The sequence below is a fragment of the Mercenaria mercenaria genome, chromosome 14, assembly GCF_021730395.1.
Source record: "Mercenaria mercenaria strain notata chromosome 14, MADL_Memer_1, whole genome shotgun sequence".
Taxonomy (NCBI): Eukaryota; Metazoa; Mollusca; class Bivalvia; order Venerida; family Veneridae; genus Mercenaria; species Mercenaria mercenaria.
In genome coordinates, this window is record NC_069374.1 from 53,751,961 (window position 1) to 53,779,934 (window position 27,974).

General features: G+C 34.8%; 1 protein-coding gene across 1 annotated transcript; it reads right to left on the reverse strand.

Annotated features, from left to right (window-relative positions):
- Window positions 1-1,703: 1,703 nt before the first annotated feature.
- On the reverse strand, window positions 1,704-27,568 carry LOC128548190 (neuralized-like protein 4). The gene is made up of 10 exons (XM_053522632.1): window positions 27,392-27,568; window positions 15,661-16,018; window positions 14,682-14,971; window positions 13,920-14,031; window positions 12,111-12,199; window positions 11,270-11,528; window positions 10,408-10,495; window positions 9,724-9,991; window positions 2,610-2,677; window positions 1,704-1,815 (listed from the first exon to the last, which is right to left on the reverse strand). The coding sequence occupies exons 1-10, from the start codon at window positions 27,560-27,562 to the stop codon at window positions 1,704-1,706; spliced, it is 1,815 nt and encodes a 604-aa protein (XP_053378607.1). The 5' UTR covers window positions 27,563-27,568.
- Window positions 27,569-27,974: the final 406 nt, after the last annotated feature.

Consider the following 27,974-nt stretch of genomic DNA (forward strand, 5'->3'; position numbering starts at 1 on the left):
CGATCAACATATCATCTTGAGCAATCAACATATTATCTTGAGCGATCAACATCTTATCTTGAGCGATCAACATCTTATCTCGAGCGATCAACATATTATCTTGAGCGATCAACATATTATCTTGAGCGATCAACATCTTATCTCGAGCGCACGACATCTTATTTATATACATATGGACAATTTGTTAATTAGGGTCCCGCCTATTCCGCTGTTATTTAAACTTCCCACAAGTACATGTACAAGTTTTTCACTTCATTTGGGAGAGCAATGCATATAATTGGTCACTCTATCTTCAAAATCAAATGAACATAACCAATGATGCATACTGCATGTTAAAACAGCAACAAATTTCAGTTCGAGGGGATGGGAGAGATTGTGCGCACAAGATTTTTTCAGTATAAGTAACAAAAAAAAAAAAGTCCATAACTCTGCAATTTTTTTTTCAAAAAGAACCAAAACATGCCCCATGCACAACTACTGTTGGTACTGATCACTTGTGTGAAGTTTCTTTAAAATTTCGTCAAGGGGATAAGGAGAATGGTGCGCACAAGATTGCGTCAGGGACAGACACCAGACGGACAGACAGACAGACAGACAGACAGACAACCTGAAACCATTTATAACCCCCCCTTACAACTTTGTTGTCGGGGGGTACAAAAATATCATTTGAGCCAATCTGAAATAAAACCACAGCTTTTGCTTTAAAGTCACAATTTCCCAAAGCAAGGTAAAACCTTTGTCATTCAAAGTCACACTGACACAGTATGTGTCCAAACGGCAACTCTCCAGTTTTTGGTGGTGGAGAAGACCCAGGTGCATCTTCCGGCACTGTTCAATGCACAGACTGGCACTTGGGTAGAACCAAACCAACATCCCATCAGCCAGCTAGATGGAAAAAATTAAACTACTGTAAGAGTATGGTTTACCCAACATCCAGGTGCATACTCTATATCCTTCATCGTATTGGGGAACTCGAGGTCCTCTGGTTTTATCAGTCACACCTTGAAATTAACAGCTACGACAGTCAACCTGTGCTTTAGACCACATGTGTTCAGAGACCAACGGGCTCTTAAGGCTATTGATTTGTTTTCCAATCAATGAACAATTAATTACTTAAATGTGTAAAAAGAAATAACCTGTATTATGGCTCTCACATGTGTGGTCGTTTTAAACAGGTTTGACTGTATATTCACATGGGAAATAATATGTCTGAAGAACAACAATATGCTTGCAAGTCTTTGCTCTACATAGATCTAAGAAACAAAACTGTGGTCTTAACAATAACTATATTTACACATTTTCACTTTAGTCCACTTTGTAGGTTTAGAAAAATTTGACCTTGGTGTAACAAAACACGATCATCATATCAAACACGCAAGAAATGATCCAAATAAATTACTAACCTCTCCTACACCTTAATGAAACTAAAGTAACACTCCTGACATTAGAAATAACACTACAACCCACCTGTTCGAGGAAAACCTGCCTTGACAGATCTGGACCTTTCTTTTCAAAGATTTCTTTCAATATCAATAACAGCCTAGAATCTGGCAAAATGGCAACATTGTCACTGTCTGCCAACTTGAAACATATTTACCTGGATGTAAGAATATAATGCTACAACACACCGAATGGAACAAACCTGCTTCGATAGATCCAACCACCTATCGACCTTTTTTTCAATGATTACTTCAAAAAGTTCGTTATCTCTCAGGGGAACGGTTACTCATCACAATAGCATCATTAAACTCTCCGTGGCGCTGGGACGTACAGCATGCGGCCGCCATTAATAATCGCCGAGTTGCTGCCGGAAATCTGATGAAACAACAGCAAGTCGGTGTCTGTTAACTTGACAAGTCCAAAACCTGATGCTCAATGAATCTGGAAGTTAAAAAATAAGAAGCTGAATAATAACCTTTACCCTGCTAAATTTCTAAAAGGGAAACTGGTCCATCATTCAATTTGGCAGCACCACTTAATACTCAAAGAGTGTTTTCACTGAAAATTTACTGACTGAACAGTCAACAGCGCAGACCATGATCAGCCTGCATGGAGTGCAAGCCTGATCTTGGTTGGCACGGGCCGCAAAGGCAGAATCACTTGCTGCCACCAGGTTAAGAAAATATACATGAAAGGCTGTTCATACATAAATTAGAACAAATGGATTAAAGACTATGGAAAATTGACAACTTGCCCTAGAAAAAATTGCGAAAAAATAAAAATAGTTGTTTTAGTAGATTTTATGTCAAAAATCTGATTTATACCCCAAACTATAAGCCATGTCCGAAATGGTGAAAAATTAAGTACAAATAGATGTTACTTCTATAATTATTGAAGTTAAAGGTGTAGAAAGTTTAAAAAACCTTTTCAAATAATGAAAGAAATTTCACAAGGATTAATTTGGGTGAAAATAAATACAAAAATGCAAAGTCAGAGAAAATGTAATAATGTCCCCAAAATGTCTGATTTTACAGTAATAAAGCAAACTTACCGGGCTGGTCAATAATAGTAGCCTGAGCACCTGTCCATACAGGGCTACACACCATAAACATTTTCTGGGACATTACTGGCCGCGGCTCCCTGTCTATACCATTCACAAAGAAATGTACAGTGCCTGTCTCCTTCCTTTCAACACCAAATCTATCACCGGGCCTATCACATATAAAATACAATCATGCTGTCATTTAAAACATTCTGGTTTTAACATCAGATTTTACAAAATTTTACTAACATACCAATCAACATTTACAAGCTTTCCCAACAGAGATAAGCCTATTCTTTTTAAAACAAGTCACACCTTTCATAGAGACTGCATATAATTTCTACTTTCCGCCTTTTCAGATTGTAGAAACAATTATATATTGTAGGTTTGGTAGAATTCGTGATGGCTTTACCTTCACTAATATCTATGGAAAACACCAATAGTGAATTCAAAATATTTGTGAATAATAATCTGTATCATGTCTTAAAACTAGGGATGGGAACGAATATTCGAATATTCGGAAATCGGTCGAATATTTGAATATGAAAATCAAATTTGAATATTCGTAAATTATTGTATTAAATTTTTTTTCAAAATAAGTATCATTGATTTTGGGCAAAATGACATGCAAATTCACAGAATAAAACATGTCATGTTTGTTTTAAAAAAGTATCAAAAGATGTCCAAATTAACAAGAAAATAGCAATGCATAATTGGCAGGGGCCATCGTTACGGATTAACATTTGCAACAGGCTCAATTGGTCAGAGCATGTCAAAAAAATTCCAATTTAAAAAGAAAATTGCAAAACATAATTACCTGGGGGCATCGCTAACGGATTAACATTTGTATTAGGCGTAAATGTGATATCTTATATCGTTTGTTCATTTTAATTTGGGGCCTGTTTTATGTAACACGTTGTAGAATTTTTTTTTTCGAAAACAATACCAAACTTGTAGATATTGCCGATCTTTTTACAATATTTTGTACGACGTTTTAGACCATCCGCAGAATCGGTTTTCATCCGCAATCGGCCATATTCGAATTAACTTTTATAATAAAATCAAGATAACATATGACTGATGCATAAGTTCATGTTGAAGGAGGTTTAAGTTTGCCTTACTTGCTTTTTACACGACGATTAAAAATTTTCAAAATGGCGGCGGTAATACAACAGCGCGTCACGTGTTTAAATAGGGCGACCTGCTATTTTTAGATAAAATTGCGACGGTCTAAATTATAATCGTTTTGATTTTTTGTATTATTTTGAAGCTAAAACACTGAATTAGTTAAATATGTTCATGATTATATTGACAGAATTGTGAAATAAAATGCTAGGATCGGCGGGTTTTGCTAAGTAGGATCGGGTTACCCGAAGCAAACATTTTTTGGCCTTATTACGTACGATGATCCACGCTGTAAACAAATGAATACGTTGTGTTTATGCCAATCACTTAACTAGAACTGTCACAGGAGTGACTCATACCCCCACCATACGGTCTTGTCACAGAAGAATGGAAACCATAAGGAATCTTAAAATGTTTTTACTTTTTACATAGGACTTATAATAAACAAGAGGACCATGATGGTCCTGAATCGCTCACCTCTTCCCACATGACCCAGTTTTGAGTATGACGTCGTTTTTTCTATTATTTGACATAGTGACCTTGTTTTCGAGCTCATGTGACTCAGTTTTGAACTTGACCTAGATATTATCAAGATAAAAATTCTGACCAATTTTCATGAAGATCCATTGAAAAATATGGTCTCTAGAGAGGTCACAAGGTTTTTCTATTATTTGACCTATTGACCTAGTTTTCGAAGGTACATGACCCTGTTTTGAACTTTACCAAGATATCATCAAGATGAACATTCTCAATAATTTTCATGAAGATCTCATGAAAAATATGGCCTCTAGAGAGGTCACAAGGTTTTTCTATTCTTATACCTACTGGCCTAGTTTTTGACCGCAAGTGACCCAGTTTCGAAACTGATCTAGATATCATCAAGGTGAACATTCAGATCAATTTTCATGAAGATCCATTGAAAAATATGGTCTCTAGAGAAGTCAAAAGATTTTAATAATTTTAGACCTACTGACCTAGTTTTTGACCGCAGTTGACCCAGTTTCGAACTTGACCTAGATATCATCAAGATGAACATTCAGACCAATTTTCATACAGATCCCATAAAAAGTATGGCCTCTAGAGAGGTCACAAGGTTTTTTTATTATTTGACCTACTGACCTAGTTTTTTAAGGCACGTGACCCAGTTTCAAATTTGACCTAGATATCATCAAGGTGAACATTCTGACCAATTTTTATGGAGATCCATTCACAAGTATGGCCTCTAGAGAGGTCACAAGGTTTTTCTATTTTTAGACCTACTGACCTAGTTTTTGACCGCACAGACCCTGTTTCGAACTTGACCTAGATATCATCAAGATGAACATCAGACAATTTTCATACAGATCCCATGAAAATATGGCCTTTAGAGAGGTCACAAGGTTTTTCTATTATTTGACCTACTGACCTAGTTTTTGAAAACAAGTGACCCACTTTCGAACTTGACCTAGATATCATCAAGATGAACATTCAGACCAACTTTCATACAGATCCCGTAAAAAATATGGCCTCTAGAGAGGTCACAAGGTTTTTCTATTATTTGACCTACTGACCTAGTTTTTGATGGCACGTGACCCACTTTGGAACTTGACCTAGATATCATCAAGGTGAACATTCTGACCAATTTTCATGAATATCTCATGAAATATATGGCCTCTAGAGAGGTCACAAGGTTTTTCTTTTTTTAGACCTACTGACCTAGTTTTTGACCGCACGTGACCCAGTTTCGAACTTGACCTAGATATCATCAAGACGAACATTCAGACCAACTTAGAGAGGTCACAAGGTTTTTTTATTATTTGACCTACTGACCTAGTTTTTGAGGGCACGTGACCCAGTTTCGAACTTGACCTAGATATCATCAAGGTGAACGTTCTGACTAATTTTCATGAAGATCTCATGAAATATATGGCCTCTAGAGAGGTCACAAGGTTTTTCTATTTTTAGACCTACTGACCTAGTTTTTGAAGGCACGTGACCCAGTTTCGAACTTGACCTAGATATCATCAAGATGAACAATCTGACCAATTTTCATGAAGATCTTGTGAAATATATGGCCTCTAGAGAGGTCACAAGGTTTTTCTATTTTTAGACCTACTGACCTAGTTTTTGAAGGCACGTGACCCAGTTTCGAACTTGACCTAGATATCATCAAGATGAACATTCTGACCAACTTTCATTAAGATCCCATGAAAAATGTGACCTCTAGAGTGGTCACAAGCAAAAGTTTACGGACGGACGGACGCACGGACGACGGACACTGCGCGATCACAAAAGCTCACCTTGTGACTTTGTGACAGGTGAGCTAAAAAGTTAGAAAAATACCTAAAATATTGAAAATCTAAAAATAGGATTTCTAAAAATAGACTAATTCCTGGAATTTAAGGGGAAGAAACTCAGTACAAAGGTTAAAAAAAGGTTACTTCCCTTTGGCTCTAAGCCAATTAGAATGAGATATAGTGAAAATACATCAAAATTAACCTTAAATTCTAGGTAAAAGGGGACACAATTCAAGAAAAATAGTGTCAGAGTTATGCACCTTGTGTCACATGATGTGGGTGATGAGGGGGGACATCTATTTTAAGTCTGAATCAAATCCATTCAGTAGTAATTGAGATATAGTGAAAATACATCAAAATTAACCTTAAATTCTATAAAAAGGGGCATAATTCATGAAAATTGGTGTCAGAGTTATGCACCTTGTGTCACATGATGTGGGTGATGAGGTGGAACATCTATTTTAAGTTTGAATCAAATCCATTTTGTAATAACTGAGATATAGTGAAAATACATCAAAATCAACCTTAAATTTAAAGTAAAAGGGGACATAATTCATAAAAAATTTATGTCAGAGTTAAGCACCTTATGTCACATCATCTGGGTGATGAGGCTGAACAACTATTTTAAGTTTGAATCAAATCCATTAAGTAATAACTGAGATATAGTGAAAATACAACAAAAATTTAAACCTTAAATTCTAAGTAAAAGGGGACATAATTCATGAAAACTTGGTGTCAGAGTTATGCACCTTGTGTCACATGATGTGGGTGATGAGGTGGAACATCTATTTTAAGTTTGAATCAAATCCATTCAGTAGTAACTGAGATAAAGTGAAAATACATCAAAATCAACCTTAAATTCTAAGTAAAAAGGGGCATAATTCATAAAAAAATGGTGTCAGAGTTATGCACCTTATGTCACATGATGTGGGTGATGAGGTGGAACATCTATTTTAAGTTTGAATCAAATCCATTTAGTAATAACTCAGATATAGTGAAAATACATCAAAATTAACCTTAGGCCATACCAAACTGATTAATAGTTCTTCGGAAAATTTTCAAAAAAAATTGGAGCGGGCCAGCGAAATTTTTATTTTATTTTTTTTTTCTCAATTTTGATTTTTTCAGAGGCGGGTAGATTTTACATGGAGCGAGCGGGCTTTTTTTATTTTTTTTTCCCAGCTTGGACCCTTGAGGAGGCGGTTATGATTATACATGAAGTTAACATTTCTTTAGAAATAACACAGAAATCAAACATTTACAGTGTCGGTAACACAGTATATAGCTTTTCTATTATGTTTTAAAGACTACATAAATGATTTTGCAAATATATTCTTGCCAAACCTCACTGAATCACTTTTTTTTTTTTTTAGTTATAATTTCTAAGGGATGAGTGTCTTATTTTTAATTTTGATTTTTCTACATTAATCTGAAGGCCTGCCTATTTAATGGCACAGCATGAGGAATATTTAAGACAAAACAGGCACATGTGTGGAATAACATTTCTTCTGAAGCACAGTTAGATGGCTTCGGCACATGAACAACTTTGTGCCCCTAGTGGAACTCCAACCCATAGAGGTTAAGGGAAGTAACAAACCACTTGACCAGTGAGACCAAACAGAGTTGGTCATACAGATGCTTCGACATTGCTCGAATCCCTTTGGAATAATTTCTTAACAGATCAGGCTAGCTTATGTTTTTGTGGTGGAGATTCATTTCAGGCAAAAATGATAACAAGACTGACAAAGAATGCTCCCAATATGGCCACCCTTAAAGTGTTATATGGCCACCCTTAAAGTGTTGTTTGTTTTGCTTTGACTGAACTAGAAATTTAGAGTTGGGGAGGTCTGTTTTTTCCAGTTTTTTTTTCGTTCTATCAATTCACAGTCAAGTAATAGACAAACAGGCAAAATTGGGGTTACAAAAGGACATATTTTATATCTACACTACTTATTTGAAAAGCTTAACAATTTTTAAATTGACTAAATGCGTTTCGATAGAATATCTGACTGCTGTACTAAAGAAGTTATGTTCAAAAAGATTTGGCCTTGACAATGTCGGTCAGGATCTGTGAACAAACATTTTTTTAAGATAGTAGTCGGCCTCAGCTTTGGGCTCTAGATATAACATACTGAACTAAACAACTGATAACAAATGGTTTGAAAACTATATCTGAACAATATTTCCAAATATTTTTAACTGCATCCCCGTGCACGTCTTACAAGTCGTGTTTCGTTCCTTTCACTGTATTGAACAAAAGTAGAACGTGCCTACTTCATTACCTACCGACACATCGAAGGCCATGTGTGGCACTAGCACAGACACTCCAGATTTAAAACAAATGATGAACAACACCATAATTCCTGACTTTTTGAGTTTTGGTCATCAGTAACATGTATTACGGATGCATGAAATCCGATCAATATCACTTTGACGCATTAAAACTGCGATAAAACCTGCTTTGCCGTTATTATTCCGGACCGCGTAATCGGGAAAAAAAATTTTTTTTCGGAGATTTTTATGTACGTGCGGGCGGGTGATTTTTATTTTTTTTCTCGGGAATGAAATTATTGATGCGGTAGTTCCGACGAACGACATATCAATTTGGTATGGCCTTAAATTCTAAGTAAAAGGGGACATAATTCATGAAAACTTGGTGTCAAGAGTTATGCACCTTGTGTCACATGATGTGGGTGATAAGGTGGAACATGTATTTTAAGTTTGAATCAAATCCATTTGGTAATAACTGAGATAATAGATATCGGGACGCGACGGGACGCGACGCGACGAACGCGACAAAACTGACTCCTATATACCCCCCTCAAACATGTTTGGTGGGGGTATAATAAGAATTGAAAGCTTCCATTAAAGCAAACCGAATATTCGAATATATTCGAATATGGCAAACCGAATATTCGAATATTGATTTCAGTATTCGTTCCCATCCCTACTTAAAACATAAACACCTATGTCTTCTTAACACCAAATATGAGACTGCTAACCATGCAATCCTTAAATAAAGTCCAAGCCAAAATAGCCAACCTACAGTAATGTCTTAAAATTCCAATTCTAATTACGAACTGATTCTGAGCTAGGTAAACTGTGTTTCCTTTGTAAGTAAATTTTTCTTGTTTGATACTGGTTCAATGTCCGTTTCCAGCATGAATACTATTTTTCTACATAAACTTTATTTTTCAATAGAAATCCTATTTTCCAATATACAATCTAATTTCAACATAAATGCTATTTTTCAACATAAAATCTATTTTTCAACAAAGTCAATAATGTATCTACCAGTACAGATTTTTGTCAGAAAGTGATTGTCAGCATTTAAAAAATCTTTGAAAATGCATCTCTTTCACACATGTTATATAAAATAACAAAATTTGAAATACTGTTGAAAATGGCGTTAAACCCAAAACAAACCATGACAGGTTTGTTTCGTGTTGAGAAAGGGATTGCTCTCATAATGTAATTTAACGTTGAATATATTTTATGGATGATCATGTTTTAATTACTGTTCCCTTTAATCTTTTACCAATACATGTACATGTATGTATATGTATGTATGTGTTCTTTATGTTTTTGTAAAGCACTTTTGAACGTACATATTTTGTATGAAAAAAGTGCTATGTAAGTGTTGTATAATAATAATAATAATTAACAACTTTCTAGCAATCATACCAGTGGTAAAAACCAAAAGACTTCCAAAACGCCATCTTTTGTCAAATCGCCATAGAAAACATTTATCTCAGTGATACTTTCAACCTCTTTACAATCATGTGACCTACTGACTGAGCTGATTGGGCATGCTGTAAGTAAAGAAAGCTTTTCAGTTACCTTTAGCCTGTCTAAATTCTGTCCATAATCATCCATCACTGTGGTACCATTATACATCACCCCATTTCCAGTCATCATCCAGGTTCCCGATCTTATATTTGTCATTGTCGATGGAAACTCAAGGTTCTCTGGAGAATGCAATGTCAGCCCGATCTCTATTGACCCCGCCCACTTGTCAACCATTTTATCAATACACACTTCAAATATTTCATTAGGTCTGACATGTCTGTTCGTCAGTACTACTCCGTTGTTGAAATCATCCAGAGCACTGAAAACAAACATGTACTTTAGCAATTCCAAAGCTCAAAGATAAAATTTCAAAGGTTTTACAGAAAGAAGTTAAGTTTCATCAAAATATCCCTCTTGCTAAAGACCATAAGATAAGATACATGTATATAAAGTGAAATTCTATCAAAAGCAAAGCATGAAATTCTCATGACCACTTATCTGTACATGATCAGAAAATTTAGCCTCTTCTGTTGAACTTAAGGGTGTTCATGAAAAGCCTAAATATCTTCTCTAAAGATGAAATTTTAAGCAATATCATATACATGTTGGCACCATCAAAGATGAATGACCACCACTTTTGTGTCCATTTGCTTTGCAAAATTTTGGAACTGTATCCGGTCTCTACAGTAATCTGATCAATATAAGTATTAAACAAAATGCAGCTATGGCACATACTTTGGTCTATGAGCAGTCCTCCCACTGTTCACAACACTAGCATGTGTACCACAACGTGTATGGAAACATAACCTCTCTACCTCATCATCTGAAAGTGCAAACACAGAAATCTATAAATAGTACATGTTAAACATGCATGTAGTAATCTATAAATAATACACGTCAAAAAAGTAATATATAAATGATACAGGTCAAACAAACATATACTTATCAATAAATAGTACATGTTTAACACAGTAGTCCAAAAATAGTACATATCAAAGATAGCAATATATTTAAATAGCACATGTCAAACACAGTACATGTCAAACACAGTAATCTATAAATAGTCTATGTCATATACAGCTATCTATAAACAGTGCACAGTAATCTGTAAGTGCGTGTCAAACACAGTAATCTATAAATAGTCTATGTCATATACAGCTATCTATAAACAGTGCACAGTAATCTGTAAGTGCGTGTCAAACACAGTAATCTATAAATAGTCTATGTCATATACAGCTATCTATAAACAGTGCACAATAATCTGTAAGTGCATGTCAAACACAGTGATCTACACTTATAAAACAATGCTCAGTACCGGGACTCGTTAAATATTGAGCAGAACCAGTGAATAAAGTACTTAAACATTTTTTCCAAGTGATGATTCAAACTTTTAGTCTATAATGTAAAAACATGTTTGACAGCAATGGTGCTGCAGTCATTTAGGTGCCTGCTGCTAACAAGTCATTGAATTTGAATCTTACTGTGCCACATATGCCATCAGTGCCGTTTTCTCAACAAAGAAACCTGTTTTCAGAGTGGTTAAAATCTGCTTCAAGAGACTCAATGACGAGCTAAAATCATTTAAATTTATCCTAACCTGCACTGTTATCTTCATCAAATGGATCGGTAAACTGTCTAGGTACCCTCTGTCGCTCTGGCCGCCGACTGTTTACCATGTGATGATAGTTTGGATCATTCCGATCAAGAATGGTCACTTTCACTGCCATACCGTACAAGTCAACCACACCCCACACAGTTGGTGGACATGTATTAGAAGCCATACCTTGGTCTACACCATTGATAAAGTAATGAAGACTTCCGTTACTTTTCCGAATCAACCCTATCCTGTCTCCTTCCTATAAAAGAAAATAACCCAAACACTCTTAAAGGGGCATGTCTCAAGAAAATCATTAAAATTTTGAAACAATTATCTGTAATTCTAACACGGCTCGATCTGACTGCCATTTAAACAAAGTAGAAGGTCAAGCTCTGTATATTTTGCGACAAACAACGGTTGACGCGTGGACAGTTAAGAGAGCATTATGACGTCAAATTGCCGTAAGACGTCTGGTTATTTACTACTCGAATAAATGCAGCAAAGCATACTTTTTACTAAAAAAAAATCAATTAATTTGTAAGAATGAAAACAATCAAGACCTTCATGTGGTTTGTCGTCTAATTTACCACGATTCATCGTTCAGATGCTTAGATATTAAACCTCCTTGTGGTTCAATTCTTGTACATATGAACTCTTGAACCATTATAAATTAGACAATAAACCACTCGAAGGCCTTGATTATTTGTTGAGTTATTACTGAAAATTGTAGATCAATTAGTATTTACCGTTAAGCTGATTTTTTTTACTGTGATATGAAGTACAGCAAAGTCAACAGAATTCAAATAGGAAAGGTTCTCAAAAAAAAAAAAAAAAAAGTTACCGCTAGAGCATCTAGATTATACTGTCCATATTCTCTCCTTGTACCTTTACCATTGGTCAATATACCACAGCCACTCATCATTATAGTTCCTGTAAATGAATTCTCAAACTCACATATTCTGAAATCATTTAAATTCGTGGGGGACTAATGTTGTGTCAATCCACAAAATTAAATCTGAATTAATACGAAAATATTCCAATTCATTTTATGTTGAACATTTGAAATTTCTGCCAACAAAATAAAACAATTTCCCATATGTAAAGTATTTCTGATTAATTCTTCAGTTTATATAACTGGATTCAACACTAAGGTGTAAATCTTATAAAGTGGGTCTTGGTAAGATGCAACATAGTTGTGCCTCCAGCTAACAAAAGTTCAGTAACATAAAAAGCTTGGTTGTATTTTTATATAAATCGCAAAATAACACGAGACAATGAGCTCTCTCATGCTGATTTCTATTGATAAAATTGCCTATTGGGTTAAAACATGGGTAAAACAAGAGCACCGCCTTGCGGGTGCTGACGCTCATCTGATTTTTTTTGTATAATAGAAATATTGTCCTACCCATGATTTTCTAAGTCTAAAAAGGGCCATCATTCTTGCAAAAAGCAGGATAGAGTCATGTTTCTTGATGTACAGTGTCCACTTATGATGGTGAAAAACTGTTGCAAGTTTTAAAGCAATAGCTTTGATAGTTTATGAGAAAAGTTGACTTAAACATAATATTCAACCAAGAAAATGATTTTTCTAAGTCCAAAAGGGGCAATAATTATTGCAAAAAGCAGGATGGAGTTATGTTGCTTGCTTTACAGGGTCAGCTTATGATGGTGAACAACAGTTGCAAGTTTTAAAGCAATAGTTTTGATGGTTTAAGAGAAAAAGTTGACCTAAACATAAAACTTAACCAAGAAATCTGATATTTTCTAAGTCCAAAAGGGGCCATCATTCTTGCAAAAAGCAGGATGGAGTTATGTTTCTTGCTGTACAGGGTCCACTTATGATGGTGAAAAACTGTTGCAAGTTTTAAACCAATAGCTTTGATAGTTTAGGATAAAAGTTGACCTAAACATATAATTTAACCAAGAAAACTGATTTTCTAAGTCCAAAAGGGGCAATAATTCTTGCAAAAAGCAAGATGGAGTTATGTTTCTTGATGTACAGGGTCTGCTTATGATGGTGAACAAGTATTCCAAGTTTCAAAGCAATAGCTTTGATAGTTTAGGAGAAAAGTTGACCTAAACATAAAACTTAACCAAGAAATCTGATATTTTCTATGTACAAAAGGGGCCATAAATCTTGCAAAATGCAAGATGGAGTTATGTTTCTTGCTATACAGGGTCAGCTTATGATGGTGAACAAGTATTCCAAGTTTCAAAGCAATAGCTTTGATAGTTTAGGAGAAAAGCTGACCTAAACATAAAACTTAACCAAGCAACGCCGACGCAGACGCAGACGCCGACGCCGACGCCAACACCGACAACCGCTCAAGTGATGACAATAACTCATCATTTTTTTTCAAAAAATCAGATGAGCTAAAAAGTACTTAATCAGTAGGAAATTTGTTTAGGGAAGACACATGCTGCCAAAATGGGTTACTGCCCTTACATGTAACCTTGAAGGTACACACCTGACCCTGGGTGCTCCACACATTCTAACCTAGCTTGAAAACTGTGTAAAGTTCCATCAGAATCCCTTGAATTATATTGAATCTGAGTCTGGATGTGCTTCAGATGAAAATGTTAAAGAACTAAAATATGTTCAGATGGTAAGTGCCACTTTTATTATGCCTTCTACTTAAAAGGGACTTACCAGATCTCATATTGGTCATGGTAGCAGGAAAGTCTATTGCACTGGGATTGTGTGTCGTGATTCCAACCTCTATTGAGCCTGACCATTTGTCTACCAACCGATCAAGACGGATCTGAAATAACATAGTCATTCAACATTCAAAGCCAGAACAAACTTTCTCAGATGGCACTGTATGGCACTAAAGCACCAGTATTACCATTTCCATCTACTCTAACAGTAAAACCTGCATTGACACTTCAACGAAATTAAACAAAAGTTTTCTTGCAAAAGAATGCAAACATCTAGTAATTAATCCAATTTCTAAACTCTGCTAAAATTTACTATAATACAATCCTCAACAAAAAAGCAAGGAAGAAATTGCTTACAAGAAGAATGCTTTTTATGGTAACTAGAACAAATGGTTTGCAAAAAGAATGCTATTTACGGTAACTAGAATAAATGGTTTGCAAAAAGAATGCTATTTACGGTAACTAGAACAAATGGTTTGCAAAAAGAATGACATTTACAGTAACTAGAACAAATGGCTTGCAAGAAGAATGCTTTTTAGGGTAACTAGAACAAATGGTTTGTAAAAAGAATGCTATTTATGGTAACTAGATCAAACAGTTTGCAAAAAGAATGCTATTTACAGTAACTAGAACAAATGGTTTGCAAAAAGAATGCTATTTATGGTAACTAGACAAATGGTTCGCAATGACTTGATTGAATCTCATTTTCTTTATAACTCAAAAACGATTTGTTTAGATTTCAATCAAACTGTACCTCAAATAATTCATCATCTTTTAGAGGTCTATTTGTCATGACAACTCCATTATTAAACTCATCTAGAGGTCTCCGCCTCTCTCCCGTTCTTCTGCCATTGCTCAGCTTCACAAGACTGCCACATCGCTCGTGAAACGTGAGACGCTCATTAGAATGCAAGGCATCTCCAGCTAGTGTAAGAGCTTCTGTTGTACGTGTCAGGTCATTGACAATCTGGCTGGACAACTGGGCAAGAAATTCATTGGCAAGCTGATGGGCTACCTCACTTGGGGTTGAATTTGGTGCTGCAACTATAGATAAAAGACAGTATAACATAATCATAATATCCTCGTGTTATATACATGCGTAAGTGCATATTATTTACCGCTGGAGCAGTAATTTAGACAAAACAAACTTAGTTCTTCTCAGGTGAAGCTTAAGTGTTGGTAATGTGTAGCTTTTGATGAAATGGATTTTATTTCTGGAGTAGTAACTTTCAAACTTGACTTGTGATTTAAATGTATTTCTAATCAATAAGTCTTTCAGGCATATATCAAAGTTATTTTTGACCATTTTGACTTTATAGTAGATTTTTTTTCAATACAGTAAGAATGAAACTACTGTTTGCAAGTCAAAATATCATCGTAACAAGTAGTACTGAAATGACTTAATTTTACTTAAACTGCCCTTTTATAGTCATAGTTTTGTAGCTTTGGTGTTTTTAACCTTCCGCCTGCTGGCGGCAAGTGATTTTGCCTTTGCACCCAGTGCAGACCAAGATCAGACTGCATGGTCTGTACTGTTTGCTATTCAGTCAATGAATTTTCAGTAACACGGTTACTCCCCTTTGAATAATATGTGGTGCTGCACAACTTGAATGATGGACTTGTCCATTTAAAAACTTTAGCAGGAAAAGGTTAAATGACATACACAACTCTGACAGACTAATCACTTGCAATACCTGTCCAATTAGAGAACTGATTCAGTTTTATTCACTTACCACTGACTCTGTTATCTGTAGATTCTATAATGGATACCTGGGCACATTTGCCATACATGTCAATAACAGCATAAACACCAGCTGGGATATCTGTAGCAGCAGTGCCCTGATCTATACCATTTACGAAAAAATGAAGTTCTCCATTCGAGGACCTCATAACACCAACAACATCACCCTCGGACAATTGGTCAAGGTCGCACCCATATTCTTCTATCATTGAGTGTCCATCCTTCAGTACCGAGCTCCCCGACATAACCCAAGTTCCATCCCGAAATCCTGTGGCACTGATAGGGAAGTTAAGATTGTCAGGGTCGCATGTAGTTACTCCAATCTCTATAGACCCACTCCAAGAATTCACCTACAATAATTTGTTCAATAAAATCTTGTATGTTTAAACACAACAAAGCTAAATCTGAGGGAATCATAATAGCATATTTATAGAATAATAATAGCATTTTTGAAAAATGTTCCTTTCAGAAAAAATGACACACTGTTCTGGTGTCTGCGTACAGGGCAAGCTACAGGTCCAGTAATCAATATGAATACTGGGAACTGCATATACATAGAGCTAGGAGAGTACATTTTATCTTTAAAAACAGGAGATGATTTCATTTTTTTTATTTGTTTTCATACTTTTCTCATTGTTTTAAATACATGGTAAGTTACGGGAAACAAAAGTATCTATAATTCTTTAAACCCAGGAAAAACATGATTGCAAATTTGACACATAATTAATAATAGGTCCGGTAATCAATATACATATATTATAAAGTGTATTAGTATTTACTAGTGTATAAGGTAATTGCTGGTAAAAGTTATGATAAGTTGTCAAAAAGTTGCGTTTCTTACGTTTATTTTTGTAAATATATAATTAGCTCTCACTTGGGTCTGAGGTACATGTATATTGAATATGAAATTTTCACAGCAATTTCCAATAATCGCCGTTATTTATTTATTCAAGCAGTTAAAGGAATTCTACAATGCATGAGCAAAATCAATGTCTTCAGTACTGAAGAAAACAGCAAGTTTATCATTTTTATGAATCAGTCCGAGGAAAACAAGAAAAACAAAAGCTTCCGATTACAGTGTACAAATCGCTATTAATACTTATCGAATTTGCGATTGTATTTTCCCCGGGATTAAAGAATTATAAACTTTTTTTATTTTAGTGACTTACCATGTATTTAAAACAAAAAGAAAAATACGAGAAATATTTAAAATCATCCCCCGTTTTTAACTGCTCTTTGTAATACAATTCTCAGAATTCATATTGATTACCTGACCTCCAACCTGCCCTATACAGGTTGGCTCGAAGTCCCGAACCTCTAGGTCCGGTCATCGGACCCCTAGCCACTGCCAAAATGAAAAAGTACAATTTGGATTTTTTTGCTCAGTATAAAGGTTGCCATAAATGCTATCATAAACATGACATGAAAGAAATATATTTCAATTGATATCAGGCTTTCGACATAAAAACTAACATTTCTTGAAAAATAATGAAGATATTTCCTTCAATTTTGGTCCATTTATTAAGCAGAATATATGATACAAACAAGCAAATTCGATGAATTGGTATCCCCCGCCAAAAGGGTTTGTGGTGAGGAATGGCAAAAAGATATATCCGGCAAAAAGTGAAAGGATGTTAATAAGAAGCAAATAATTTCATTAGTCAAAATCAATTTAACAGAAAACAAATGTTTAATTAAAGAGTATATAATAAATGTATGATACTTTGACCCTGACTAAAGAATTTATTTTGAATGGGATATGCTTACTGTAATAAGCTTAGCTTTTAAAATTAAATGCAGTTAATTGAAATGTGAGCTTGAAGTTTAACTGGAACGAAATATTGTCTTCGAGTGGTTTAGCAACAGGTGTTGCTGTTTAACATGTACATTTGAACTTAAAAGGACAGTTGTCCTTAAGAGAACACAGGTAAGATATCTTGAACATGGCTGAGGGCAAGGTTTGTGCAGTCACAACTTAACATGTTGAAGGTTTGAACATTTAAAAAAAAAAAAAAAAAAGAATGGAAATATATATATGTATATATAGTTATACATATATTAAAAATATTTATTCTTTTAGGGGGTGGGGGTGCAGGGGAACGGGAGAGGAAACAAAATAAAACACATGCTGATTATAAATATTGATTGAAAATTAAACATAAAAAAAAAGGGTAAAAGGGTGAAGTTGGTGGTGGGGGGAGGGGGCAGGGGATGCATGATCAGTGGTGGGCATGACTGGGTGGAGAAGTGAGGTGGGGGAATGGTACAACTTGGAAGGTTTGAAAAAAATCTAAAATAAGAAATGAAAACAAATTTTTTTTTTGGTGGAGGGGAGGGGGGTTGGGAGGGGGAGGGGGTGTGACCAAGGCAAGTGGGTGACCAGGTGTGGGTGCGCAACTTCACATGTTTATAATAAATGTTCACATAAAAGAATGAAAGAAATTTAATGAAATTCTGCCAAATGGTAAGTTTGTTATGTACAAATATGTGGATTTTTAGACAATTAAAGGGCAATAACTCTGAAGTTACAAAAGAAATCCATACAAAATTGTCTGTGCACAACCACATTATAGTGCTCTAAATTCTGTTAAAGTTTCATAGTTCTAGGTCAAATATATCAAAAGTTACGATGCAGAAATTGCCATATCTATAGATCTATAGTACCCTATATAGTTAACACTAGAAACTTCTAAGGGCCATAACTCTGGTGTTACTTGGGCAATCTGTCTGAAACTTGATGGGCCCCATAACCTTATAGTGGTGAACATGTATATGAAGTTTGTTTGAAAAAAATCTAAAATAAGGAATTTTTTTTTTTTTTTTTTTTTGGGGGGGGGGGGGGGGGTCGTGGGGAGGTGTGTGATCAAGGTAAGGGGGTGACCAGGTGTAGGTACACAACTTCACATGTTTACAATAAATGTTCATGGAAAAGAATGAAAGAAATTTAATGAAATTCTACCAAATGGTAAGTTTGTTATGTACAAATATGTGGATTTTTATACAATTAAAGGGCAATAACTCTTAATTTACAAAATAAATCCGAATGAAATTGTGTGTACACAACCACATTATGGTGACCTAAATTCTGTTTAAGTTTCATAGTTCTAAGTCAAATATATCAAAAGTTATGATGCAGAAATTGCCATATTTATAGTACCCTATATAGTTAATACTAAAAACTTCTAAAGGCCGTAACTCTGGTGTTACTTGGGCAATTTGACTGAAACTTGACGGGCCGCAAGAACTCATAGTTGTGAACATGTATATGAAGTTTTAAATAAATGTTCCCAACCATTTCCTAGATATGGCTCCGGACGGACGGACAACGCCAAAACTATATCCCTCCGACTTTCGTCGGGGGATAATAAAGATAAAAATAACTTAGTTGCCTTTAGTTTTGGTAGAATTAAATCCCGTTTTCATATTTTAATGACGCATAATTTTTGAAGTCCAAAAATAAATATGTTCTATGTTAAGCTTAAAACAAAAAAGGGTTCAATTGCTTTCTAATGCTCTAAATTATTGCACTAGTACATCAATGTATATATTTTACTGTGCTCTCACTTACATTAAGTCATTATAGAAAAATGTAAGTTGTGAAAAAAATGTTCATATATCTGCACTAGAAACAAAGTATTAACCCTAAATATATAGAATAAGGTATTGGCGCAAAAGTTTGGAGCAACAGAAAGCCATAGAGCCCTTTTCTGTTTTAAACATTGCATTAAAACATATTTTTTTGGACTTCAAAAATTATGCATCATAAAAATCTGAAAAAGGGAAATAATTCTTACAAAACTGAAGACAACAAAGTTATTTCTATCTTAATATGCATCACATGTTATGTTTAATAAATGGACCAAGTTTGAAAGAAATACAGCACAGCTAGCGCGGCACCTTCAAAAACCCTTCGACCCTCGCGCGTTAAAATTTTTTCGGGTGTTCAGTTGCGATGGCCGGACACCCGTCGGCCCTCGCGGTCAGGAACACAGCGGTTCGCGGTGGACGGCCGCGAGGATTCGCAGTGTTCACGTGCGAGGGACCATCGCAGTCAACGTTTTATTTTAACATTAATTTTTTAACAGTATATAGAAGCATTTAATTGTTAAATTTATCATCTATAATGTATTTATTATAAATACACAATGTATATCATTTATTCAATTTACTTGTCTACCTTTATCAGGCCTTGTTATCTACGCCCGATAATTTTAATGTTTTGATTTTAGTTTATTGCCATTGACGATTATATCTTTTTCAATAAATTATATCCAAATTGTAAACAATTGTGTGAAGGGATGTTTTACACACACATTGTATCAAATTGTGACACGTTGATTACATTCACAAGATTTTTTCATATAATTGCCTGAACACATGTCAAATTTTGACACGTTATCGGCGTATTTTAAATAGAAAGAGCTCGCACATAATCGTAAGTGTTAAAAACAAAATAACATAGCCGACAGAAGTTTTTTTGTTTTTTTTCTGAGTGAATATAATTTTGTTTTCTGTTTTCTCAACTGTTAACTAAAATCTAGAGGCAGCAAGACCACCATATGCATGTAAGAAATAATTAATCCGCCGATCCGACGGTACCAAGTAAGATGTACTATCTCAAAAGCGAATCTCAGAGAACTTTAGAACTCCTAATGTTATGAACATGTTTTTATTTTTTAACTCATATTAGCTTCGGGATTTGAGCAATTGTTTCGGTATTATTACATACTGATTTTATTTTTTTTTTTTTTTTGTTTTGTTTTGGGTTTAACGCCGTTTTTCAACAGTATTTCAGTCATGTAACGGCGGGCAGTTAACCTAACCAGTGTTCCTGGATTCTGTACCAGTACAAACCTGTTCTCCGCAAGTAACTGTCAACTTCCCCACATGATTTATTTATTTTGCAGGTACAGCCGTTGTCAAGAAACGTATACTTTTGCACTTTGTTATATTTATTTTCGTTCCAATCTAGTGTTTTTATACTAACAATACCTAACAGTTAAATTGTTTAGCACTTAACGGTTTATCTTTGTTATGAATTTGGCATAAAATTAAAAGATTATAATAGAGGTAAGTTGCTAGGTTTCTTTTTCTAATGAATTTATTTGCATTAACGACTAAAAGTTATTTTACAATTAAAAAACGTTCTGTTTTGTAACGAATTTTTATTGCTTTTTATTGCCAGTAACAACGTTCTGTTTGGTTCGAAAACGTCTGCATGATAGTTTTTAAAAGTGCACAATTTTTCCAAGTGAATCTGAACAGAAACAGTGTACATAGGTTCTCTTTGAATGTTTTTACAACTAAAGGTCCAGTGCTTAAGGTTCAATGATCAATAATCATTTTAATATATTTGTGTGACTTACAAGCTGATAAAATTTCAGTAATTTATTTTATTACGGAATTAATGTAAAATGCTATGTTTGGTGAAAAGTATAGTGGTCTCCGAAAGTACTGAGCACACATTCTGAATGTTGTTTTTTTTTTTGTCTATTTCAGGCAAAGACTATGCAAGACTAGTGTCTTATTAGTTTTCCTGCAATATTTTGCACAAGGGAGTTTTTAACATTTTTCTTTTAATACACATTTACCTAACGTGTACCCGTCATTGTTCTGTCCTTACCATATTTGGCACATTTTTATTACGCAGTATTAGTACTACAAGTATGTAGGCCTCTGACGAACTGGGAGATGAGACACAAATGACGAACTGAGAAAAAAACGGAGAAATCTGGACACAGAATTAATTTTATTACCATTAAAATTATGAGCTATATATGGCAAGGCCAGAACAAGTAATGACAGGAACACGAAAAACGACGGAACGACAACTGGATGCACCACGACTAGTAACAGCGCCGACAGGCCATAATTGCGTCGAAAAAGCATAACGTCGAAGATACATTATTACGTCGGAGATATATAGCATCAGAGACAAATAACGTCGGATACATATAACGTCAGAGATAAGTAACGTCAAAGATATACAACTATGATTTAGAAATATTGCCTAATGCAGCTACATATACTACTAGCTTGTACCGGTCTTCCTTTGAAATTTTTGGTGCTTACGTGACATCCAAAAGACTTCTCACTCAGATTGATATTTATGTTTCATCAAGTAGCAAAGGTCATTTGTAATGATATGAATGTATGAATATTAATTATCATCAATTTATTAGTATCGTTAGTTTTTTGTATTTTGTTTTTATATAATGGATATTTTACAGATGTTTGAATCTTCTTACAGTGTAACTACTCATGTTAAATGTTATTAAATGACAGGTTTTGTAATAGTTAATAAAGATAATAGGTAAGAGTAGATTTCTTGGAAGCACAGAGCACAAAAAGCAGATTCAGAGCCCGCATTTGCAAAATAGGTTTTGATGGGGTGGTGATGGTTGGTGGAGGATGCTGCACATTTCATTACCCCTCGAGTTTTTATTAGTTTACATGTTGGAGTTCAGTGTACTTAAAAGGTTTTATTTTTGCTATGGTTCTATTTTGCAAATGCAGGCTCTGAATCTGCTTTTTGTGCTCTGTAAACAAACCACACTGAGACCACATAAAGAGAGTCTTTTTTCGGTCACCATATGGCATTTATGACTGTTTAGTTAATAAATGAGCAAGAGGGTGTAAAATAACAGACTATGTCTATTTGTATTTGAACAAAAGATTCATATTCGTCTTCTTCTCAAACACCAAATTCGCCGCTTGCTTACGTTTACCTGTAATTAGAAAAAATGCAACTGTTTCTATTGTTTACAGAAAAAGTACATGTAAATATTACAACAATATGCGGAATTCCGAAAACGAAAGGTATGTACCTAAGTCTCATATATCATAAAAGTGTGTATGAAATATTCATCTAATAAGTAATGAAAATAATAAATCAAAGACTCGAGTAAAAAGTTTTGAAATACTATTAAATATATTCATCTTATCACAGATTGTCAACAAATAAATTGTCAACAAATATGATAGTAATTATATTATTAAACATATTACGAACAAATAACAATAATTATTTGATGAGTAGCAATCATAGAACAGTGTAAAGAAACTTACCAATAATTTCTAAATAACTGAAAAATGACAAACAAGCGAAACAAAAGAGCGTATTAGGTACCGTAATAAATAAAACAGAGTAAGAAACAGCTGTTAGTAAAACATAATTTGTAAGGTATTTGTTAGATGAGGTGCAAATAGCATAAAATTAACTCAACAATCGATTTAGAAATGAACAATAGGATCAAAGATTTATACGCTTGCAGTGACCTGAAAATAGAAATAAAACTGTTAGAACAAAACAAAGAATATGCAACTCTATTTAGATTTTACAGAAAATACAAAACAATGTGATAATTACTATTACATATCATAACATCGCGACTGATTACGAGTATACGGACGAGGTATACATTCTAAATAATTAGTTTGTATATGCATAGACAATTTAAGCATTTATATTTATAAATTATGAGATGAATAATTCTTTCAAAAAGTATTGAATGAACACCAGGTTTCCTCGCGGCCGACCACCACGGACCATTGCGTCCGTCCATCGCAACGCGCGGCGTTAGCTGCCTCCGGCAATGACCATTCCTGAACACCCGAAATATCCGATATGACACCCGTCGCGGTGGACAGTAAAAACGAACACGCGAATTGGAATCGCGGCGACGGGTGTTCAAATGAAGGTTCCGCGTTAGCTGTACTGTATCTTCATTATTTTTTAAGACATATTACTTTTTATGCCGAAAGCCCAATCGGGCAATGTTACCAGCCTGCTAAACAAATTAAAGAATGCAACAATCAAGATCATACATGTGATCTCCCGCGCGGGAGGGTCAAAATCCCGATTTTTTCACCTTGCCTCCCGTCTCCCGACCAAAACCATAATTCTCCCGCTTTTCAAAAAAAAAAAAAAAAAAAAACCCAAAAAACAAGTATTATGACTGGGTTGATAATTACCGAGGAGTGCCAAACATGTTTACACAGTAAATCAAAGTGTCACCGACTGTTGTGTATTATACATGTTTGACACACATGTAGCTGGAGGAAAGAGTTGTTTTTCACAGGTGAATTTTGATAACATGATTGTTTGTTTTGATAAGGGATTAGACAATGGCCTTTCCCACCTGTCTCACGGGACCGAATATCGGCCCATTCTCAATGCCAATTACAGTAGACTCCATTTTTTACCAGTTTGAAGCAAAATACTCCCAGTCATAAGAAATAATTCCCAGCTGAAATGAATTTTTGATTATTCAAAGAAAAGTTTTGTTCGGCGTTCGGTAATAAAATCACATAAATAATTGTTGGAAAAACCAACCAATTACTATTTTTAGAATATGAATGTTATTTCCCCTTTATGCAGTTACGCCATTTTCTTCCAGTGTTTACCAAATTAATTTTCTACTAAAATCGGACTAATTTCATTGAAAATTGGATGGAAACACACACTCATTTATTTGATAACACCAATCTACAATATTTTGGTAAGGGTAAATACGTGTTGATGCATTTCTGTTTTCTGTTTTTCATGTCAAAATCATTTATGACCAGTATTTTTATACGAAAGTGGGTGGGGTAAGGAATTTACATAATTTATGAGTTGTGTTCAGAGCTTCGGTTTTTTAGCCCTCGAGTAGAATGTTAATGCATGTTCGCCACCATTTCAGACCTAAATTGAGACTTTGTTTCTACAATCTGTTAAGAAAGTTTAAAGTTAGAACAAGGAGCTTCTGTAAGACAGCATGCTCGACTTTTCTCAGTGACTGACTCTGAATTAAAGCTTTGCCAGTAATGGGGCATAATAGTCAATAGTCTGAATGTAACAGATATATTGGACATTATATAAAACTTTAACCCAAAAATGTAAGTTAAAAAGTGGCATAACTCTGTCAAAATTCAAATCAATGTTATGAGGATTGTTTCTTCTGGTGTAGACTTATGCGTTATTGTGTGGCCTAAAATGTTGGATTTTGTCTCGAAGTTCTGTGTCTGCGCGCTTGATTTATAATTTATGTCGATAAAAAACCTCCAGTTTTGAGACCCCAACTCCAGCTGAAAAATGGCAAACCTCCAGTTTTGGGATTCTGAACTTATCACATGTATGATCAAGATAGTTCTGGCTACCATAACTTAACTGATGCTATTTTTATTTTCTGATGGTCGCGTCCATTAAGTTATGGCGAAACCCCATTTGGTTAACTAACCAGTATCAAACCACAACATCTCGCACACTTCTCTCGTGAGAAACGGATGACATCATGCAACAGTTCAAAGCACGTGGTTATTTTTGAAAATCAAGATCAAAATTTCACTTATTAATGCATTTATTTTCATTATAAACATAACCAATTTCGATAAAATTCATAAAAAAACATATCCTAGAAAGTTTAAGTTCTCAGAAAAGGTCAATAAATAACAATTCTATACCGCCTATTGGTTTTCAAATGAAGAGTACCCTGATCAGGTGACAAATGCAATGGCCGACACAATATTGCAGACAGGGGTACCAATTTGAAACTTGTGTGTATAACTTGTGTTCAAATTATGTTGCATGGATTATTTTATACCAGATCAAAAGAAAAATTAATTAGAAACATTTTAAAATAAAAGGTGAGTTCATTGCATTTCATTTGATGAAATTATAGTGTGACAGACTTCTGGCACAATTCCTGGTTAGGTTTCAGTACGGGATTCGTTTCAGCGCAGAGATCCATAACAGCATTGACCATATCAACATTATTGATAAATCCAGTTTTCCGGTATTTCCGTACATAGGGTCAGGGGGGTTGGCGAGATTAACCGATATAAAACCGTGTACAATATTAGCGATTATTTTTGCCAGAAGATAAGAATTTTTGAAAGATCTTACTTTCTCACAATAGAAATACTATTCTACGACTTCGGCAACATTTTTTTTGCAAAAATAATCTTTTTATCTTGAAAAATGCAAATAATTTCACACCTTCGGTATCAAGCCACGGAAGCGGCAGTGTAGAATAAAAGATAAAATTTCAAAAATAAAGTAAACTTTGAGGATATTTTTGCTATAACTTAATTACAACAATATTTAATGATAATCTGCAATACTTTTTTATTCATTTTCTTTGTTTAAAACTTCAAAAAATGATAATCTAAACACTACCGCCATGTAGCATAATGGCCGATAACCCCCACACCGTGAAAACCAGAAAGGGCGTTTATTAGTGGTTAATACCGGAAAACGGGATTTTATCCATAATGTCAATATCGAGAATATAAACATCTCTGAGCTGAATAGTTTTAGGTACAATGAAGAATGTGTCACTTTATGTACCAGTCCATTTATGTACCAGTACCTTATGTACCACTTTGGACACCTTTTACTGAACCATCAGTATGTATGCTGTAGTAGAAATAGCATCTGAGTTTTCTTGAAAATTGCAGAATTCCTTCCATATATGGCACTGAGCACAGGAGCCTGAAATTCTATCCAAAAGCAACAAAAAGTCTGTATATGCAAAAGACCCCCCTTCTATATAATAAAAAACTACAGGAATGAAACGTATTCACACCCCACCCACCACGAGAAAACAAGAAAATTTCAAAGTAAGCAGTGCGAGTGTTCTCGGATGGCGTAATTATCTAAAGGCAACTAAAATATATGCGGGACTGTGCTTACTGGTTGTTTCACCGTATTAACTAACACGAAATCAACGATTTCAACAACATTTCGTTCATCGTCCAAACCATTGCGTGACGTCACACCTTCATGTATATTTCTGCACCGGAGTTAATAATGTTTTTGTGTAAATGCCAGTATCCGGTCCGATCCGTACACAATTTAGAACTGAACAGTACAGCATCGTGTATACAATGTCATTTGTCATTTACAACACAATTAATATTTGATATCAGAAAACTCATTCCGTATCACTAAGCGTAGCTGAACAGCCATGATATTCTTTTTTCTGTTATGTGCTGCTTCCGTCAATGGTTGAGTTACTTCCCCTTTTTTGTCAATGCTAGAGTTAGTTCCCATAATGGGTTTTTTCAAACATGATATGCCTAATTCTTTTATTATTTAATGGTTAAAGAAATTCAAAGATGTAATATTTATTGAAAGAAATATTAATAATAGAACATAACATATACAGATATTTTTTACCTGGTTCTTGAAATTATTTTGTATTCTCTCCGGCGCAGAAATATACATGAAGGTGTGACGTCACGCAATGGTTTGGACGATGAACGAAATGTTGTTGAAATCGTTGATTTCGTGTTAGTTGATACGGTGAAGCAACCAGTAAGCACAGTTCCGCATATATTTTAGTTGCCTTTAGATAATTACGCCATCCGAGAACACTCGCACTGCTTACTTTGAAATTTTCTTGTTTTCTCGTGGTGGGTGGGGTGTGAATGCGTTTCATTCCTGGTGTTTTTTATTATATAGAAGGGGGGTCTTTTTTCATATACAGACTTTTCGTTGCTTTTGGATAGAATTTCAGGCTCCTGTGCACTGAGTGATTGACATAAAATTTGTTGTGCCGACAGCACAGAAGATGTTACACATGCACATAGTGGGGAGGGGCAGGTATTCCGGCTGCTGATATTCCACACCCCAAGTGTCTGAAAGACCGCAAAGGTTGTATTGGATTTGAATCATAACAAGAAAGCTCAAGACTCAATTTAGACAGAATGTCCTGGAAGCTTCAAGTTCAATAACAAACCTTTTTATCAATTTTAACTTCAAGAACTTGTTCATCTGTCAGTGGCACTGAGCTAAGAACAACACCATTATTGAATTCTTGTGTAGGGTGATTCCGTTGCGCAGTCCTATTATCATTACTTAACGAAACTAAAGCCCCTGTCCGATTGTGGAATCGGTGGAGGGCAGCCATTTTCCTTGCCTAACTAAATTCCGTAAAACTGGCAACGGACAGTACCGTACTCTCTGAGTCGGTGCAATTAACAGGAACTTTACATTTTAAGAATTTTAACTGGAGATTTTTTAGACTTATATTATCATTCAGAGTCTAACTAAAGGTATAAAAAATGGGAGATCAATCCGGAACTTTTTGGAATAAAATTTTGTTCAAACATGGAACAGCGTCAGTTGAAAATTTTGAAAAAGACATATATGCGCAAATACATTCTTCTATAAAGTATTCAGAAATGACAATACAGTAATCAAGTTAAACACTATTTATCCATAACAACATGAAATATTGTCACTCACTTACTGGCTAATTATCTCAAAAATAGAAGACGGAAAGTGCATATATCATATAAGAAAAATCCTATTCATTTGTA

Coding starts and splice junctions, on each gene's coding strand:
- LOC128548190 (XM_053522632.1), bottom strand. CDS start 27,562: ATGGCTGCCCTCCACCGATTCCACAATCGGACAGGGGCTTTAGTTTCG. Junction 12,200..13,919: donor CATGACCAATATGAGATCTG/GTAAGTCCCTTT, acceptor ATTCATTTACAG/GAACTATAATGATGAGTGGC. Junction 9,992..10,407: donor AGGACTGCTCATAGACCAAA/GTATGTGCCATA, acceptor GTTTGTTTTCAG/TGCTCTGGATGATTTCAACA.